Genomic DNA, 18,723 nt, shown 5'->3' with positions numbered 1-18,723 from the left:
TGCACGTTTGCACCTGCAGTTCCCCGCCCCAGGGACGCTTTCCTAGGCCTTTCCGGGATGCTCAGGCCCCAGTGCTGTGGAGCCTCCTCCATGTGTCCCTCACCCTGGCCGGACCCCGGATTGTGCACGCCCTGGTCACCCCGTACTCTGACTGCCCAGCACCCGAGCCCCTTCCCTGGCCCCCATCTGCCCCTGGTAAGCGATCCCTTGGCGCCCCCTGCTGGCCACATCGAGGACATCCTTGGGCTTCGTTGAGCAACAGAACCGAGGGGAAGCCCGTCCTGCGCCCCCTCCCAGTGCCAGACCCTGGGCCAGGTGTTTCATATCCACCGGCCTCATGAACCCTCATCACAAACCCCTGCGAGAGATACGGCCGCTCCCGTTTCACAGAAGTGGAAGCTGTGGCTCGAGCTTCTCAAGGCCACCCAGCTAGGAAGGGATGGCGCCAGGACTGCAACCTACGTCGGCCCCAGAGCTGTCTTCTTCCCCTTCCCCTCCCGGGGGGGTGGGGGTGGGGGGATGCGGGGGGAAGGGGAACAGGGTGCAGCGAAGGGCAGCACGCGGGGGAGGAAGCACGGCTGGCGGTCACAGGACCCATGGCCCGGCCGTGGAGGTCCCCTGGAGCCCAGCAGCTCCGAAGGGTGGGTGAGGGGGCCGGGCAGGCCTGGAGTCAGTCTGGGCAGGGTTCACGCAGAGCCAGGCCCAACTCGGGGTACAATAGCGATAAATAGAATTTATTTTGTACAACTGTTACCAACATACACACAGCCACGGGGGCTTCCAAAATGGGTGTTGGGGCCGGAAGGCTGGCCTTTGGCATGGTGCCTAAAAAGTGTGGACAGACACACACAAGGATGTGGACTCACAGCAGCTGTGCCTGGCTGCCCCCTCCATGGGAGTTGGGGGAGGGCGCAGCGGCGAGGCCCGTAACTCTAGGCCAGCTGAGACCCCTCGACCTGGAGTGCCCAGAGCATGGGATGGCAGGGGTTAAGCTGGGTGCTGGCTGAGAAGCCAGGGAGGCCCCCTTCCCCCTAAGGGGGGCACTTGTCTGTCAGGTGGAGGCAGTAGACAGGGCATCGGCAGGTCTGTGGTGAGCTTGAGGGTCCACGAGGGGTAACGGGCATAGCCAGCTCCCAGCCCCTCAGCCCAGCCCCAGGGAACCCAAGAAGCAAGGGTGGGCAAGGGGGGCCCCCTAGGAGGAAAACCTCCCATTCTGGGGCAGGTGCATGGAATCACAGTCTTCAGTGACCTCTGAAATAATCTCGTCCATTTGCAGCAGAGGTGTCCAGAGAGGGACAGTGACTTGCCAACGGTCACAGAGCGGAAACCAAATTGGAAGCCAGGACTCAGGATTCCCAGCCCAGTGCTCATTCCACCATTTTCACATCTCACTGCCTCCACGGTAGGCTCTGTACGCACTGAGATATCTCAAACTTCCCCTCCCACCTTGCTCCCCATGAGTCCAGAGGGGTACCGGGGTGTGATGAAGGGCCCGGAGTGGGGGCAAGCCAGGCTGGAGTTCTGCTTCAACGGAACACTGCCTGCCCCAGCCTCGGGGGTGGGGATGATGCCAGCAGCTTCCCCCTCCCAGGTCTGGATGGCTCCGCCCCGCAGAGACAGCCCAGATGGGTGGCCAAGGTGGGGGCAGGGGGCAGCCCACAGGCTGGCGCTGGCCTTGGGGGCAGAGGTCCTAGCCACCTGGACTTGACACGGCATCTTCACCTTGTGCTTCTGCGGCCTCATCTGCAGGTAGAGGGAGGTGAACAGACGGAGAAGCAGGGGAACACGAGAGGGAGTGGCCCACCCTGGAGTTCCCCACCGGGGTGTTTCTATCCCACTGGGAATCCCCCGGGCCCCTCCCTCCCAGCAATTCCCAAGTCCCTTGCAGGCTCCCCGGAACCCTCCCAGCACCTATTGGCCCCAATGCACCGATAAGGAAACTGCATCTCAGAGAGAGGCCAGTGAGCAACCCGAGTCCCCCAGCATCTGAGTGGCAGAGGATTCGAATCCAAATACACAGCTCTTAGCCCCAGGCAATGACAGAGGAACAGGGAGGAGCCACCCCATCACCCCACCCCCCGGTCCTGCCCACTCCCGCCCTCGCCCACCCTCTCCCCACCAAACAGGAGCTGAGGATTGGTTCTGACCTGCTCAGTTTCTCCTTCAGAGAGGGGGCCTGGCTAACAGCCCTGCAGAGACAGAGTGACCGGGAGGCAGGTGACAGATGACACGGGGCAGGAGAGACCGGCAAGCAGAAGCCACCGGTTGTGCCCGGGCCAGATGAACCCAACCTCTCCTGGCTTCAGGGGGCCTCCTGGTCTGGCACCCACCCCTGGTCCCCATGGACACCTCATCCCCTTTCCCCAACACCTAACACCTCCTGGGTGAGCGGTCCCACAAGGCAGCTTCTAGGCTGGCCACATCCGCCTTGGCCTCCCCCCTCCCCCCCTCCCCACCCCCAACAGCTGCACTTACCAGCTGGGGTGTGTGCTGTTCAGATGCTTCCAGCTGGATCTTGATCTCGGGACACGCAGGGTCCCCCGACTTGCCGGCGTCGGGATGGGGTGACCGCGAGGGGCCTGGGGAAGGGGGCAGGAGGGAGCCACCTCACTGGCCGCGGGGAGGCCCCAGGGAGACGGACACATGGATGGGTGGTAGGCACTGGTGCCCCACAACCCTGCAGAGTCCCTCCCTCAGGGAACCCCACCTTTAACTCCCTTCTTTACCACCACCACCACACCATCATCCCCCAAGACCCTTCCAGAAGCTATCAGCCCTCAACCTTCTTAGGCTAGATAATGACCCACCCACTGTCCCCTATGTCAGTGGCAGTCCCGTCACACACCCGCTGCCTGGGGCATGAGAGGTGGTCTCGACCCTCTGTGCCTATGCCTGTCCCCCTCCCGCCACAAGCCTGGCCTGGCAGGGGAAGCCGCCTGTGGCCTGGTACCTGGGGAGCTGCCCCCACTTGTGGTGCTGACACTGTCCTCCAGCCACGTGCTATAGATGAAGGAGTCCCGCTTGTGGGGCGTCCCCGAGGACGAGACGCTCTCCTGGGGATGGGGGAAGAGACAAAGGGAGGTTAGCCCCCATCCATGGCACCGCTGGGCTCCCCTCCCATCTCCCAGCCTCCTCCACTTGCTGCACCCCACAACCCCTCACCCTGGCCGCCCCCCAGCAATGTCTGCCCCAGAAGACCATGGGAGGACAGGGTGGGAGCAGGCACAGACCCAGGCATACAGCACAGCCTCCCATTCACTCATTCATTCATTCAGCCAACGTTCACCGATGCTTTCCTGGCCAAGCCAGTGAGAGAAACCAGGCAGGGTCCCTGCCCTCGGGCAGTGAGGTCTAGGAGGTGAGACAGGCTGTGGAGAGACCATTGGGATCCCAGACTCTAAGCCCCATCGGGCAGGGCCTTCGTCCGCCTTGTTCCCTGCTGCACCTGCAGCACGTGGAAGTGGGCGTGGCAAGATTTGTTGAATGAAGAATGACACAAGGGTGCGAAGGGCAACACCCTGGGGGTCTGTGAGAGCATGGAAATGGGGGTTCCCAACCTACCCTAGCTACAGAATCAGGGAAGGCTTTCAGGAGGTGATGTGAGGCTGAGCAGAGAAGGATAAGGAGGAGTCAGTCAGACAAAGGGGCAAAGAGGAGGCAGGCAGAGTGTTCCAGACAGAGGAGACGGCAAGTGCCAAGGCCCAGAGGTGGGGTAAGCCTGGTATGTTGAGGGGACTGCAGAGAAGCCCAGAACGACTGGAGCGGTAAGAGATGAGGCTGGGGAGGCCCCAGATCTTCAGCGGGCTCAGAGACGGGGCGCTCTGTGCGCGACGCTGGGGAGCCACGCAGGGCTTCGGAGTAAGGGAGGGGTAGTCTGCAGTACTCCTTTGCGGCGGAGTCCCCTGATCTCATCTCAGCCACACCAGGCTCATGCTTCTGCCCCGAGTATCTACAGGGACCGAGGAGCCGCCCTCCGGGCCGCTGGAGAGCACCACGGGCCCCTGGGCCTCTCACCAGGCCTGTGTCGTCCGCGTCCACGCCCTCGGTCTCCTCCACCACGCTGGCAAAGCTGCTGGCACTGGACGAGGAGCGGGAGAAGTCCTTCAGCACCTCCGCTCTCTGGGCCGCAGTCTCCGCTCTGCCACAGACAGCACCCCGTCAGCCGGCGTGTGCCCCGGGCACCTCCTGCGCCGAGCCCGGTTCCCGGCCCTGCGAGGCCCAGCCTGCAGCCACCCCCGCACCTCTGCGGCCCCCGGGACAGCTGCCCGGGCCTCGGAGCCTCCCCCCACCTGTCCTTCCTACTTCACGGATCCGAGCATACCCTCCCCCGAGCAAAGCCCTCTTGCAGCTCCCCACTGCCCCAGATAAAGTCTCGTCTCCTTGGCGAGGTGTTTGGTAATAAGAACTGTTAACCGCAAAAAAAAAAAAAACCATAAACAAAAAAAAAACTACGGTCCAGTGTATGTTTGCTCCGTGCCAGGCACTGTTTCAAGTGCTCTGACCTGAGTTATCTCATCGTTATCGTTAACAGGCCCATCTTAGAGATGAGGCAACGGCGAGGCTCAGAGAGGGTGGGCACCCAGCCCAAGGTCACCCAGCCACAGGTGGGAGAACAGGGGTGTGGACCCAGGCCTTCCAACCCAACCCCACAGCCTACTCTCAACCTTCTCACTTTCACTCCATGCTCAGGACTTCGTGTCTCACTCCTTCCCTCAAATCCCAAAAAGCAAATTCATCTTTCAAAACTCAGCCAAGGATCTCCTCCTCCCTGACTCCTCCTCTTGAGGGGGGAGTGGAGCTCTCCACTCTGGGTCTGCGAGCCCGCCTCTCCTGCCTCTCCATTCGCCTGCCTGACTCCTCAGAGGAGCACAGTCTGGGAGTCTAGACCCTCCCAGAGCCAGCGCAGAGGGGGCTGAGCCTCGGCACTCCCATTCTTCCCCACCCCACCTCTTCATGCAGCAACGCGCAGCCAGGTTTGAAAGCATCACTCCTCTTAACTAAAATCCCAAAGGCTCCTCCCTGGCCCCTCTTAGGATAAAATGCAAAGTTCTCATATGGCTTCTAAAGCCAGGATTGAGCCCCCTCCCACCTCTCTGACCTCATCCCCAGCAGCACCCAGCACATGTCTGCCTGGGCCCAGCTCCTCACTCACTTGGCTCTAATCGCACCACTCTACTTTCTATCCTTCAAGCATATGCCTCAGGGCCTTTGCACTTGCTGTGCTTTTCATCTGGAGTCTTCTTCCCTTTGCCATGCCAGTCCTGGCAGGCCTGGCTCCTCACTCAGCTCTCAATTTAAGCCTCCCTCATTTCTAGATGTCTTTCTTGAGCACCAACTACTCCCCCCCACACACACACCCAGTGAGTCCTCATTGCAACCCCTGCTTTGTTGTCCTCTTGCGTCACCATCTAGAAATAGCCCACGTGGTCATGCTACACTGGACTGTCGGCTCCATGGGGCAGGGGCCATGTATGCCCAGCTCACTGTTGGATTTGGAGCTTGGCACAGGGCCTGGCATGAATGAAGCTCTCAACGGGTGTGTGTCAAAAAGGAGGACCTGGGAGAGGGCCCAGGCCTCCCTGATGCCCTGGTGTGGCAGTGCCAATGCTCCCGGGCAGCCCCAGGCCCACAAAGGGACTAGAAAGGGTGAGTCCAAGCCCCCTGGCTCGGCGTGCCCCGAACCCCAACCTGTTCTTGGTCGTGGGCATCTCTGGGGAGCTCTGAGTGGATGAGTTCTCCGACTTGGGCTCTTGTGAGACGTGCCCGCTGTCTGGGGTCTTCTGGCCGGCGGGGGGACTCTCCCTGCGGGGCACACGGGGGCAGCAGGGGGATTCAGCACCAGGCCTGGCATTGAGGGTAGAACGAGGCCCAGGTGGTGAGGTCACGGGCGCCTCCTGCCTCGTCCCCATACCCTATATCCTCGGGGGCCAACCCCAGAGCAGTCCCTGCAGCGACTTGGCTGGCCTGGCCAAGGAAAGGAGCAAGCAGTGTGGGAGCACCTACGTAAGACAGGACACTCTTCAGGTCCTCCCTCCTTATCCCTGTTATGGGTGAGGAAACTGGAGTCCAGAGATGGGAAGGAATCTGCCCAGGGATGCACAGCTAGGTCATGGCAAAGCCAAGCTCTGAATTCAGGCTTCATAGGGTTCTGGGCTCTCGTGGCCATGAGGACAGTACCTCCTCCACTCCTGAGGACTCCGTGCACCTGTCCTGCATCACGCCCTGCACCGCACCTCTCCAGCAGCCCCATGTTCTTATCCTCATTTTCCAGATCGGGACAGTGAGGCTCAGAGAGGTACAGTGACTTTTCCAGGGTCACACAGCCCCAGCGTGGTAGAGACAGGATTCACGTTCAGGAACCATCCTCTGCTTCCCAGGGGCTGTCCTGCTGCTAATATGTGTGCTGCCTGCACCCTGCCCACGCAGGTGCACCCCTGCAGACCCCCACAAAACAGGCCGTAAATCCCAGTTCTGCCTTTCACTGGCAGTGTGACGGGGCAGGCCCCTGAGCCCCCTCACTTACAGCATCTTGACATGCAAAGTATGACCCCCTGGCGAGCCAGCAGAACCACCGGCAGAGGAAGGCATCCCACTGAGGTGATGAGCTGGCCCTGGTGCCTGGCACACAGCAGGTACTTGCCTGTACAGCTGTCCCCGGAAAGGGACAGGGAGCAGAAAAATGGGTGCTCCCTCCTGCTTGCTTAACCTTGCCGCAGGGATGGTCAGGGAAGGGTTGGAGGAGGCAGGGGACCCGCCCCACCCACCTTTTCTCCTGCACCTCCTGTATATTCTCGATACCGATGGCGCTGCTGCGGCGGGAGCCAAACGGGCCCGACTTCTTTCTCGTGGGGCTCTTTCCAGGGACGATCAGTGACTGCAGGGAAAGGCCCCAACTCAGTGCCCACCTGCCCTGGAACAGCCACCGTCCCCCACGTGCCACCTGCCCTCCTGCCCCAGGCCCTGAAGCAGAGGCAATGGAATAAGAAAGAATGAGGGCAATGTCCATCTGCAGACAGCCTTCTAGGTTCACAGAGAGGCAAACAGGCTTGGGGAGGGCCCAGGCCCCCAACATCACATAGCAGCGCAGGGCCCGGAATCTCAGCCCAGGAGGAAGGCAGCAACCTGAGCGGGCTGCGCTGGGCAGAGGCCTGCAGGCTCAGGGCCACGGGGCGAGAGTGGACACAGCAACACCAGCCCCTGCCCCACCTGGGAACCTCCAAACTGGCCGGGCGAGATTCCAGCTCCAAAGTTTGAAGGATACCTTCCCTCCCCCCGAGTTTCTAAACATACTAGGGTGGGAAGCCCCAGGCACCAGAAGCATGCCCCCCCACCCAGCTTATCTGGGGAGGCAGGAAGGTGGGCCCCGGGAGGCATGGAGGGCCAGGAACCCCCAGGCCAGTTCACGGTGCGGAGAGGGAGTCAGGGCAGAGGAGGGGTTGGCGTTCCATGCAGAACCGGCGATATTGGGGGACGTGCGGCTGGGCATAGGGTCTTTGGGTACCAGATCCTGGCAGGGACTCGGCCAGGGTCCCAAGGGCCAGGGCAGGGCCAGAAGCCCCTGGCGGGGGGGCACTGGCTCTGGCACAGGTAGCAGGCCCCAAAGCAGATGCTGGGTGCCACCAGAGCTGCCGGCACTCCATCCTGCACACCCCTGGGCCCGGCCCAGGGGCAAGGGGGGGGCCGCGTCCCCAATATGGCCTCCGTCCCGAGAGCGAGCAGAGAACAGCACGTGCAGGCAGCCTCCAGAGCCGGCGGCCCCGCGGACGACAACCTCTTCCACCGTTCCTATGCCTATGGCACTGCCCCGGCGTCCGAATCTACTCGCGCTTTTCCCAGGAATAAGCAATGACTGGCAAGCAGCAGAGGGCAGGGGCAGAGAGAGAGAGAGAGATGGAGGTGGTGGGAGGGGCAGGACAGGGAAAGGGGGAGGACAGTGGGACAGACAGAAACAAAGCCCGCAGTGAGGCAGGGCGGTTGACAGCGGCCAGGAAGGGTGGCACAGTGGGTGGATGGACCAACCCGACAGACGGATGGATGGACAGACAGAGGAGAGAGATTGGCCAACAGACAGGGGCACGGGCAGACAGGTGGGGGAGCGCACAGGAGGTCACAGAGCAGATAGGCAAACACACACACAGACAGACAGACGGACAGGAAGACCAGGAAGGCCGAGAGGAGAAAGCAGAGAGAGAACAGTACAGGTGGAAGTGGGAGGAGGGCAGAGACGGGGATCGGGGGTCGGTGGGGGGACAGAGAGGAAAGGGACATCCGGGAAAATGCAGACGGCAGAAGGAGAAGGAGTAACGGAAGAGAGAGATGTACAAAAACAAAAACAGAAACGGGTCTGGTTACTGCCGTGGTGCTGCTGGCCTGGCCCGGCCCCGGGGCCCCTCTACAGCACCCACAGGAAGCTGAGCCACTCGGCGGGAAGGGGGGGTGGGCCTGGTTCTCCAGTGACAGTGGGCTTGGGGACCACAGGACAGCAGAGGCCCCGCCTTGTTCCCCGGGGTCAGGCCAGACCACGGGGCAGGCGTGGCTGGGGATGGGGGGTGGGGGAGACCTCCTGCCATGGGACACAGCTTCACAGCACTGAGCACAGGGCTTGGCATGCAGCACGCAGTCATGAGGGACAGAAGGCCAGTCGGACAGATGGGTGGAAGAGAGATGGCCAGATGGGGAGGAGCAGAGTTGCAGGTGCAGCGCGAGGGGCGGACACTAGGCAGTAGAAGAAAGCAGATGGACCCGCAGCTGAAGGCCTTACCCACCCTGCGTGCCCAGCACACACCCCCAGTGTTAGCAGCAGAATCCCACAGAGGCTGGCAGACAGGAGATAATCACACAGTAGGTGCTCACTCAGGAGATGCTCACACAGAAGCCCACTTCCTGACACACAACAGGGAGCCACAACCAGAGGCCCCAACACACAGTAGGGGCTCGCACAGCAGCCGAGGGCCAGGCACACAGAAGTAGGTGGTCACAGAGTAAACGCTCACACCACAGCCCACTACCTGACACATAGTGAAGAGCCACCGGTATCCAGGGCTTGGCACATACTGTGTGCTCATTCGGGTGCATCTCCTCACACACGGTAGGTTCTCGCACAATAACCCAGGGCCGGGCATACAGTGGATACTTACAGAGCTGATGCCCACACAGCAGGACCTGACACACACTAGGTGCTCACAGAAACTCAGGGTCAGGCCCACAGGAGATGCTCACACAGTACATGTCCACACAGCAACCCAGGTTCTGACACGTAGGTGCTCACACAGCAGCCCGAGTCCTGACACACAGTAGGTACCCACCAGCATCTCAGAGCCAGGCACACAGCAGGTGCTCACATAGAAATCCAGGTCCTGACACACAGTAGGTGCCCCCAGCAACTCAAGGCTTGACAGTAGGTGCCCACAAAGCAGCCCAGTTCCCAGCACATGATAGACAGTAGGTGCTCAATAAGGAAAGTCATAGAGAGGTAGCCCCAGAGCTGACCCGCAGAAAGTCATCAGAATAAGGGACCAGGAGGAGGGAAGGGCTGAGGAGCTGGAAGGGGGCTGCAGGCTCTGAGCACCCCACTGTTGTGGCCTGGACATTGGACTCCCATGGAGAACAGTGGCTAGACTGAGTCTAGAACCCAGGATGGGCACTCAGACAGCAGGGCAATGGGGGGGGTCAGGCCTCAGAGGTGGGGGTGAGCTGAGGGCTGCTGGGGCAGGGCACTCACTATTCCAGCTGCCTTGGCCAGGTCGGGGTTGTTGGGGGCAAAGCTCCCGCTGTGGCTGGTGGACACGGTGTTGGGCTTCTTGTTGCTTAGTCCCATGGCATCCATGGACTGGCTGCGGCTCCGGATGACCCGCTGTGAAGGTGGGGTGGGGGTGGAGGAGGCACAGACTTTATGAGGTCCTCCCGACCATGGGAAACCCAGGAGCCCAGGCATCTGGTCCCTCCCCACCAACGCCACTCCGGTAACCCCAGGAAGTCTCTGCCTGTGAGGCCACAGGAGAGGCAAGTCCACATGGTGCCCAAGGGTAGTTTGGGCCTTGGCTATACCACCAACTTGCTGGGTGACGTTTGGCAAGCCACTTCACCTCTCTGAGCCTCCTATGATTCTCCTGTGGCTACTGAAAGGACTGCAGAAGATGTTGGGGTGTGACCCAGAGTGTGCACAGAGAGCCCTCCAGAAACCTCAGTTTCTTGCTCTTAGGGTTCCATAGATCCTTTCTTTTCTTTCCCCTCTTTTGCCTTTTCTTCTTGCTTTTCCTGGCCAATCTATGCTGAATGTTTCCTACAGACTAGGTACTTTACATTCACTTATTCTATACACTCTGAGAGGGGAGGGCTATTATCATGCCCATTTCACACATACAAGACAAGCCTGGAACCCATATGCCAGATCATGGGCCCCTAACTGTGGGCTCTGCTGCCTCTGAGAAGTTCCTTGGCCTGATCCAGGTCCACTGTCCACACCTACCAGAGATGTGGGACCACTGGACAGCCCCCCTCAGGCACCCCAGACCCATGTTCACCCCACCCATTCCCTGACTCCACTGGGCAGAGGCAGGGATCTTCTCAGGCCCCTTTTCTCAAAGACAGTCTGTTCGCCTAAGTCCAGGGTAGGCGCGGCAGCTGGGCCAATGCCCTTATGCAAACCCACTGCAAACCCACATCTCCAGCTTTGCTGCTGGCCCTGGGGTGAGGGTGAGGCCTGACACCCTGGCTAGGCACCTAGAGGATGGGCAGTTCCCCCCTGTGTGGGGGAGGGGGGGGAGAAGGTGGCAAGGGAGCCATGGCCTGGGGACCTGCAGCCTGGGGGAGTCCAGGACCAGTGGGGGAAAGAGGAGCTCCCCCTCCACTGCCTCTTACTTTGGACAGCAGAGGCTGAGGTAGATGAACAGGGTTTCTGTTTTACTTTTGAACTTATATTGCAGTCGTCTAACTCCTTTACAAATAATTCTCAACAGTCATAAGAGGTAAACTGCCACTGCCCTATCCAGTAATGAAACTGAGGCTCAGAGTGCTCAAGCTGGTTAAGTGGCAGAACTGGGATTTGAACCCAGGGTGTCAGTTCTCCTAACCCTAAGCTAAACCAGAGACAGCCAGATCAGGGTCACGGAAGTCCTGGAGGCCAGGTCCCTCTCCTGTGGCCACTCTGGCCACATACCGCACCTTAGACTTCTGTTTCTTTCCCTCTGAGGACAGACACCTCCTCTTCTCTTCCCTGCCTACTGACCTGGTAGCCACCCCCAGAGGCACCTGGTCGCCGCCCAGAAGGCTCCAACCTTCGCGGACCTCCCAGGTGGACTCCACCCCCAAGCCTAGGTAGGCCCCGCCTCCAGCCGTTAACTCCTCCCGAGTCAGATCCTCCCTGAGGCTCGCCTGTATCCAGACTCCACCGCGGGCGCTTGCCACCTGGCTCCTGGCTCGTCTCAGCCTGGAGTCTACTAACCCCACCCCCAGGCCCCACGCGAGCTCCGCCCCGCTCGACTCCACCCCCACGCGAGCCCGTAACCCCGCCCCCGCCCCACCCCCACGCGAGCCCGCCCGCCCCCGCCCCGTAACCCCGCCCCGCCCCCACGCGAGCCCGCCCCCACCCCCACGCCTAACCCGTAACCCCGCCCCCACCCCACCCCCACGCGAGTCCGTCCCCGTCCGCAACCCCACACCTAGCCCGTGACCCCGCCCCCACCCCACGCGAGTCCGTCCCCGGCTGCACCCCCACACCTAGCCCGTGACCCCGCCCCCACCCCCAACCCGTAACCCCGCCCCCGCCCCAACCGTAGCCCCGCCCCCGCCCCCGGCCGCCCCCCCACGCCTAACCCGTAGCCCCGCCCCCGCCCCAACCCGTAGCCCCGCCCCCGCCCCCGCCCCCGGCCGCCCCCGGCCGCACCGCGGCGCCCGGCCCGTGGCCCCGCCCCGACTCCACCCTAGACAGGTCTCGGCCTCAGCCCCAGGTAGACCCTGGCGTCACCTTAAAGGACTCGAAGAAGCCGCCGCCGCCGCCGCCGTTCTCCATCTTGTCCTCGTCACCGCCCAGGCCCATCATGGACTGGCTGTGGATGTGCAGCTCCTCGTAGAGCGTCTCCAGGAGGGCGGCCCGGGTCCGCTCCTGCGGGCCAGGTGGAGGCCGCCAGGCGGAGGCCGTCAGGAGGCGCGCGGCGACCCCCCCTCTGGGTGAGCAGGGAGGTGGGCCCGGGGGCCTACGCCGGCCTCGCCGGCCCCCGCTGCAGCTCCAGCAGCCCCCGGGCTCCTCGCGTCCCCACCTCCCGGCTCCCCTCCCGCGCCGTGCCCTGGGCCCAGCCCGCCCACCTGCCCGCCCACCTGCCGCCGCCCGCAGGCGCCTCCTGGGACCTCACGCAGGTTCCTGGGGATGCCCGCTTCCCCTCCCCCACCCGACAGCCCTCCCTGAGGCCGCAGTCCGGGCAGAACCTTCCCCCCAGGTTGGGGGAGGGGTTGGGCCCCGCAGCCCAGCCTCACCTCCAGTTTGGCAAACTTCTCGGCCTTGTAGCAGGCGTACTCAGCATTGATCAGCTTCGTCAGCAAAAATTCCTGGAACTCAGGCCCCTGGGAGCCCCCGGCGTGGACAGGAGAAAGGCGCAGATGAGCACAGAGGCAAGGCGCTGAGCCCCAGTGACGCAGGGGCCGGAGTTCCCGAGCTGCGCCCTGCCTGCGGGGCCCCCGTCGGCCTCTTCACCCCCAGAAGGGCATCTCCTTGGCCTCAGCCCCCCAGCCCAGGTACCTGTGACCATCCCCTGTGCCCGCCCCTTGGGACAGCAAACCTCACAGATGGAGGGGGCTGCCTGGGGTCTCCTACTGCCTCCGTCTGGGGGAGGAGGGGTCTGAAGCCGGGGCTCAAAGCGTGGCTTCGAGGGAGGCGAGAGAGATGGGTGCTCCCTTCCCACACATTTTAGAAGAAGACTAATTGTCAAAAAAGATAATCGAAGTTAGGAAAGGCCAGAGTCTGCTCTGAGAAACCTAAAACGGTGGTGCAAGTTTGCTCCATGACTCTACAAATAAAGATCACAGTTTTTATCAATTTGAACTAAAAGCCAGGCTCCAGTTGCAGGGTCAGGGGAGCCCAGCAGCCCAGGCAGCCGCAGGGCTTCAGGACCTCTTAGGGCAGACTGTGCGCCCCTCCCAGTCCCCACCCATTTCATTCTGCTCTGTCCATGACCGGGGCTGGGGGCTACCCCTCACCTTCCTGAACACCGCGGGGTCTGGGAGGGGGGGCCCAAAGAAGGGCACGTCGTCTCTAGCAGTCACAGAGACCTGGAAGGGAAAGCAGGAGTTTTTGTGGAGTCGCCACCCAGACCACAGACCCTGAATTCATCTGTGTCCTGCCCCTTGCTGGGGAAGGGTCAGTCACTGCCGACGTGAACCCCAGGATTTCAGCCCCTCTATCCTCAGTCCTGAGAAGAGGTGGAGGATCTCAGGGGTCATGGAGGATAGTGAAAGCCCAGAAGACTGAAGGGTAGAGGAGGGAACCAGCTCCTTTGAGGTGGATAATCTGGCGGGGGCGGGGGGGGGGGGGGGGGGTGGAGCAGAGAGGGCAAGATAGGAATCCTCCATCAACAGAGCAACAGGGGGGCTCAGAGCCCTCTGGACAGTCCCCTTATTTACAGGTGGGGAAACCGAGGCTCAGAGAGGTCTCCTAGTGACTCAGGGCGGGGCTGGGGCTGGGCTGATACCCCCGGGAGGCTCCACGATCACCCACCTTGTAGAGCGGGCCGTCAGGCCCCCCGCCCTCGGCCTGTACCACCACATAGGCATGCAGGAAGTTGGATGCAATCATGTCAGGCACAAAGGGTGTGTTCTCGTCCTGGAAGACTACAGCGACAATGTCGTTCCCGATATGCCGCTTTCGCTGTAACTGAGCACAGGGCCACAAGCCTTCACCACCTGGCTAGAGGGGGGCTCACCGGGTGCAAGGGAGGGTGCCTGCAGGACTGTGGGAGGGTGCATCTAAGGTCTGCTTTCCCCCCAAAAAATGTCATGAGAAACTACTCTGCAACATATTTTAGTTTTCTTGGAATCCTGGGACAGATGAAACAGAGACCAAGAGTGACTTGGTGACTTGCAAGACCCTGCTGTGAGCAGAGGACCTGAACCAGGCTCCTGGTCCCCAGGCTCTACCTCCTAGTCTCAGTACCCCAAACGTGGCCCCTCGTGAACAGACAAGTTCCACTCGGTATACAGTCGCGTTGTGCAGGTGAACACAGGATCTTCTCACAAGAAACTTAAAAGACACTAAACACAAAAGTTTCCATTTTTCTCTTATTATTCTTGGATCCCTCTGGGGTGGGAGCATGGGGTCAGGGGGCAGCCCTGCAGGAAGCTTAGGACACGGTGACAAATTTCTGAGTTCAGCTCCCAGAATATGCCCTGCACGTCCTCGCCGCCAGGCCTGTGCAGAAGGTGGAAGCCATTTTCTCCACCTAGAACATTCCCCCCCCCCCCCCCCCCCCCCCCCGCCTTCCCAGCTCCTTTGTGGCCTACAAATCATTTTATCTTGAAAGCTTTTCTTGATTCCTACCTCTGCCAAGTTTAAGTGCCCCCATGTGACCCCACAGTGCCCCTCCCTCCCTTTAAAAACACTAACTCACATTTATCTAGCTCTTGTTACGTACCAGACGCTGTTCTGGCCACTCTATGCATTCCCTCATGTGCGCTCACCTATGAGGTAGGTGCCATTATCGTGCCCATTTCATGGATGTGGAAACAGACTTTCCAGACACTACAGCACCCTGTAGTGTCATCCTGCCTCCACTAGAGCCCACGAGTGGGAGGAATGGATCATCCGCATGCCTGTATCCCAGCACCCCCTGAACCTGGTGTGGTGAACACTGAACAGAGAGGCAGGTGGGGGGACAGGAGGACAGGTAGGGAGCAGGTGGGTGGGTGCCCAGGCTACCTGCTGGGCGTCCCCTTCTGTGTAGGGCAGCTTGGTGGACACGTGAAACATGATCTCCTTGTTGCGGAAGTTGCAGTACACAGACTCGGTCCCCGTCTGCCCGTGGGTCACGTCCAGGCCTCCTCGGAACCTGCCCCAGGCCCCCCAGGCCACGCTCAGTCTCCAGCCCCAGCCAGGCCTCCACAGGGCCAGGACAGAGGCTCCCTCCCTGCTCGAGGGCATGGGTCCAATTAAGTGATGCTCTTCCCACCTAATGCTCACCCTTTGAAGTCCTGCAGCTTGACCTTCTGGCCCAGAAATTCGAGAAACTCCACGAAGGCGGGGCTTTCTTCATTGGTGCTGAAGAGTTCTTCCTCAGAGGTCTGGGGACACAGGGAGAGCAGACGTCACCAAATTGGTGCAGCCACCGCCCCTGCACGCCCCCACTCACACCCAGAGAAGGCTGGGAGGAGGACCTCCAGGGCGCCTGAGCTCCTGGGAAGCACAGTCCCTGGGCAGGTGCCCTCGCTGGCAAAGGTCTGAGGCCCCAGACCCAGAGCCAGGCAGGTAGGGGAGCAGGAAGGAGGAGGTGAGCGCACCTGCCCAAGCTTCTGATAAATGACTCCAAACTTGAAGTTATTGCTGATAACATGCTCATCAAAGGTGACGATGAGGCGAGAAGCCTGGGGGGAGAGGTCCACGGGTGAAACAGGCCACCTTTACAAGCTGCCATTTATTGCTCTGACTCTGTGCGCAGCGCCATGCCGGGTACTGTACCTGTGCCGTCTCGTTTAACCTCCACGACAAGCCCGTGAGGGAGACACTGCGGCTGTCCCCATTTTACAAATGAAGAAACCTTGGTTACTTAAGAGAGCTTAAGTAACGTGTGACTTGCCTAAGGTCAACTGCTTGCAAGTGGCAGAGCTGGGCCTCGAACTCACAACCGAAGCTTAAGCTCACTGCTCCAGAGTCTTGCCCACAGGCTCCTGCCCGATTCCATTCTGTGATACCCAACTTGTTCCTCGGCCCCTCTGCAAGCCCACAGCATCATTCTAGAATGAGTCAAGTCCCACCAACTTGCTATAGACCCTTGAGGTGGTCCTCTTACCTTGGGGCTTGTTTCCTCTTTCGTACCTGAGCGGTAACATCTGATTTCTGAGGCCCCTTCCTTTGGGGGACCTTTCCTGGACTACACCACCCCTTGGGGGCCTCACCTTGTCCTGGAATGTAGTCAGAGCCACAGGGCTGACAGGTCTTTCAGGGCCACCTTTTCCTAGAAGCACCCCTATCTCACTGAAGACAAGCCCCTGTCTTTTCCCCACATGGCCACAGTGCCTCGAAGCCAAGCCAGAGCTGGGGGGGGGGGGGGCACAGCTGCTGTGTGTGGGGCAGCATTAATGGAGGCCCCTGTATTGCTCCCTCTCTCTGCATCCCCTTAGGTCAGAAGGCAAGGCCAGTGGCATCCCCTGGCTCAGGAGCTCCGACTGCTCTTGGGAGGGTCCCCAAATGGCACTGAGAGTTCCGGGAAGTAAGGCTTGCCTCCAAGGTGGACGACGCTAAGATTAAGGCAGGCCTCCGTCTGCTGTGCATTGCCAGATAAGGGACAGAGCCACTGTGGGCCTCTGCTTCTTCTTCTGCAAACTGCCAACTTTGTACGGTTGTTGTGTGGATGAAATGAGAGAACTTGGCGGGGGGGTACCCTGTACACAACAAGTGGCCCATAAATGCTCAGGTCCCTAGGCAGCCACCCAGCCCGGTGAGCGAGACCCAGATGCAGCCATACCTTGGGGTAGAGCACAGGGTAAAATCGATCCACATTCACATCTTCACACACCAGCTGCAGGGAGAAGGGAGGGGCTGAGGGGAGGGCCTCAGGGCCTCTGGGCCTCCCCGGCCACCATCTGGGGAGCACGGGAGCAGAAAGGAGAGGGAACAGCCAAGTTTGCAGCAGGACTGGGTGGGGGCTCATCATTGCTCAGGATGGGGTGCAGAGCACTGGGGTCTCCTATATCCAAAGATGCTCTAAAGTGACCCCAAAGCACATGGGCCGGGGACAGGAGCCCAGAACACACAGCAGCACGCCAATGACGTGGGACCTTGGAGGCAGGGCTGCGCACGCAGGGCAAGGACCTGGGGGCTAAAGATGACGGTGCACACGGGCAAACCTGCAGCCAACTGTGCGCCCACCTGGGGTGCCCAAACAGGTCTCACCTTTGCCATCTGGACCACATTGGGAAACTCAGTGAGGCAGGAGATGGGGATGACATCATGGTGTGTCCGGCACTTGGTCCTGGGAGGAGAAAGCCCACACTGAGGGGCTAGGCAGTGGGAAAGAGAGGTGGGAGCCCCTCCACACCAGGTAAGACTGGAGGGGACACACCCCGGGGAGGACCAGAGGTGATGATGGGCCCAGGCCTGGCCTGGGGACTAACTTGCTGAGCAACTTGAGGCAAATCCTTGCCCTCGCTGGGCTATAATCAGGACAGTGGGTAAAATGAGATGGGCTTTCAGACTGTAAGACCTCAGCCCTCCCTGCTGTTTCAGGTCCCCGCACCCCACCCTCACCTGAGCAACAGCCGTAGATGCTCTTGGTCCCCGATGACATCATACTTGAGTGAGAAGACAAGGTGGCCCAGGGCAGTGTCCAGTGAGTAGTAATTGAAATGCTCCTGTGGTGGGAGGTGGGGGCCAGGAGAGAGGGTAGAGCTGAGCTCGAGGCTTCCAGAAACCAGACCAGAAAGCCAACTCCCTCCTGGATGGGGTCCTTCACCAAGCAGCAGGTGTCATGGCTAACGGCAGACTCTGCATCAGATAGGCCTGCATTCAAATCCCCACTCTGCCACCTGCCAGCTGGGTAGCCTAAGAAGGTCACCTCACCACTCTGTGCCTCAGTGTCCCACTCTGTAAAATGGGAAACCAACTACCTTGTAGGATGGTGGCAGGGACTGAAAGAGATAAACAGCCTAGTGTAGAGTAGGTGATCAATGAATGTTTGTAGTTACTTTGGCCATCTGGGTCCTCACCAAAGTCAGGACCACATTTGTACCTGCATACCTGTCTCCCAGCCCCTGCCCTTAGAGCTGGGCATACAGTAGGTGCTCAATAAAAATATTCTGACTGGTTGCTCAGCTTGTGGCTCTGTGGCCCCTGAAGCCAGGACCCATGAGAAACAGGAAGTGAAACATCTCACAAACACACTGGGCGGCTGGCCGGGCAGGTTCCCACCCTCCTGCCTCACCTGGAGGAGCCCCAGGGCTGGGAACAAATACTACAGAGGGCCCAAGGGGAAGCTGTGGCAGGAATGGTCCCCCCCAGAGAGGAGCCCAGGGCTGGCACCTCCGAATGGGGAAGTCCTGAAGTCAATGGCAGGCCAGGAGCGATAACTTATTCCACCCCTGCCCGGCCCTGGCTCCCTCTGCTGGCCCTGGGAGTGGGCCTGGCTCCCGGCCACACCCGCCCCAGGAGTCATCCTGGAAGTTAAGTCCTGTCAAATGGTGAACACCTGTGCTCAGAGGACAGGAGGAGAAGGAGGCAGGGGCAAATCCACAGCTCGGGGGTGGTCTGAGTGGACCTGGAGCTGAGGGTTCCCCTGAGTACCCCCTGGGCACAGTGACCGAAATCCTCAAATGCTTGGCACCATCTGCAGATAGGAAATAGCAGGCACTTGGCAACAAGGACTGCACTGAGGTCCTCAAGTCCTTTGAGCTAGGAGCATGAACCCTCCCGGCGTGTCTTAATGGAATGTCAGCCAGGGCTAGTCCAATTCCCAGCTCGGTAACTGTGTGACCGTGACCAAGACATTTGACCTCTATGAGCCTCAGTTTCCTCTTCTGTAGAAA

At 60.6% G+C, this 18,723-nt stretch overlaps 1 protein-coding gene across 50 annotated transcripts in view; it reads right to left on the bottom strand.

Moving 5' to 3' along the window:
- Positions 1–713: 713 nt before the first annotated feature.
- Positions 714–18,723, bottom strand: part of RAP1GAP (RAP1 GTPase activating protein) — a 63,366-nt gene continuing 45,356 nt past the window's right edge. For 6 of the 50 annotated variants that reach the window (XR_012000143.1, XR_012000128.1, XR_012000130.1 and 3 more), the window contains 19 exons: positions 17,450–17,553; positions 17,096–17,174; positions 16,668–16,721; positions 15,484–15,567; positions 15,167–15,267; positions 14,906–15,035; positions 13,709–13,864; positions 13,192–13,263; positions 12,472–12,558; positions 11,966–12,103; positions 9,722–9,853; positions 7,772–7,849; positions 6,765–6,874; positions 5,689–5,844; positions 4,015–4,138; positions 2,951–3,053; positions 2,476–2,610; positions 2,148–2,189; positions 714–1,743 (listed from right to left, as the gene is read on the bottom strand). Coding sequence is in view for 27 of the 50 variants with exons in the window: in XM_072750859.1 (XP_072606960.1) it covers positions 2,181–2,189; positions 2,476–2,579; positions 2,951–3,053; positions 4,015–4,138; positions 5,689–5,844; positions 6,765–6,874; positions 7,772–7,849; positions 9,722–9,853; positions 11,966–12,103; positions 12,472–12,558; positions 13,192–13,263; positions 13,709–13,864; positions 14,906–15,035; positions 15,167–15,267; positions 15,484–15,567; positions 16,668–16,721; positions 17,096–17,174; positions 17,450–17,553 (1,821 nt within the window). In the remaining 23 variants the exon portion in view is untranslated. The remainder of the gene's footprint in view (positions 1,744–2,147; positions 2,190–2,475; positions 2,611–2,950; positions 3,054–4,014; positions 4,139–5,688; positions 5,845–6,764; positions 6,875–7,771; positions 7,850–9,721; positions 9,854–11,965; positions 12,104–12,471; positions 12,559–13,191; positions 13,264–13,708; positions 13,865–14,905; positions 15,036–15,166; positions 15,268–15,483; positions 15,568–16,667; positions 16,722–17,095; positions 17,175–17,449; positions 17,554–18,723) is intronic. The other 44 variants (XM_072750863.1, XM_072750864.1, XM_072750866.1 and 41 more) reach the window with 11 other exon arrangements.

Source organism: Vulpes vulpes, chromosome 2 (genome assembly GCF_048418805.1).
Source record: "Vulpes vulpes isolate BD-2025 chromosome 2, VulVul3, whole genome shotgun sequence".
In the NCBI taxonomy this organism is placed as follows: Eukaryota; Metazoa; Chordata; class Mammalia; order Carnivora; family Canidae; genus Vulpes; species Vulpes vulpes.
This window is presented reverse-complemented; position numbering and strand designations above follow the sequence as displayed.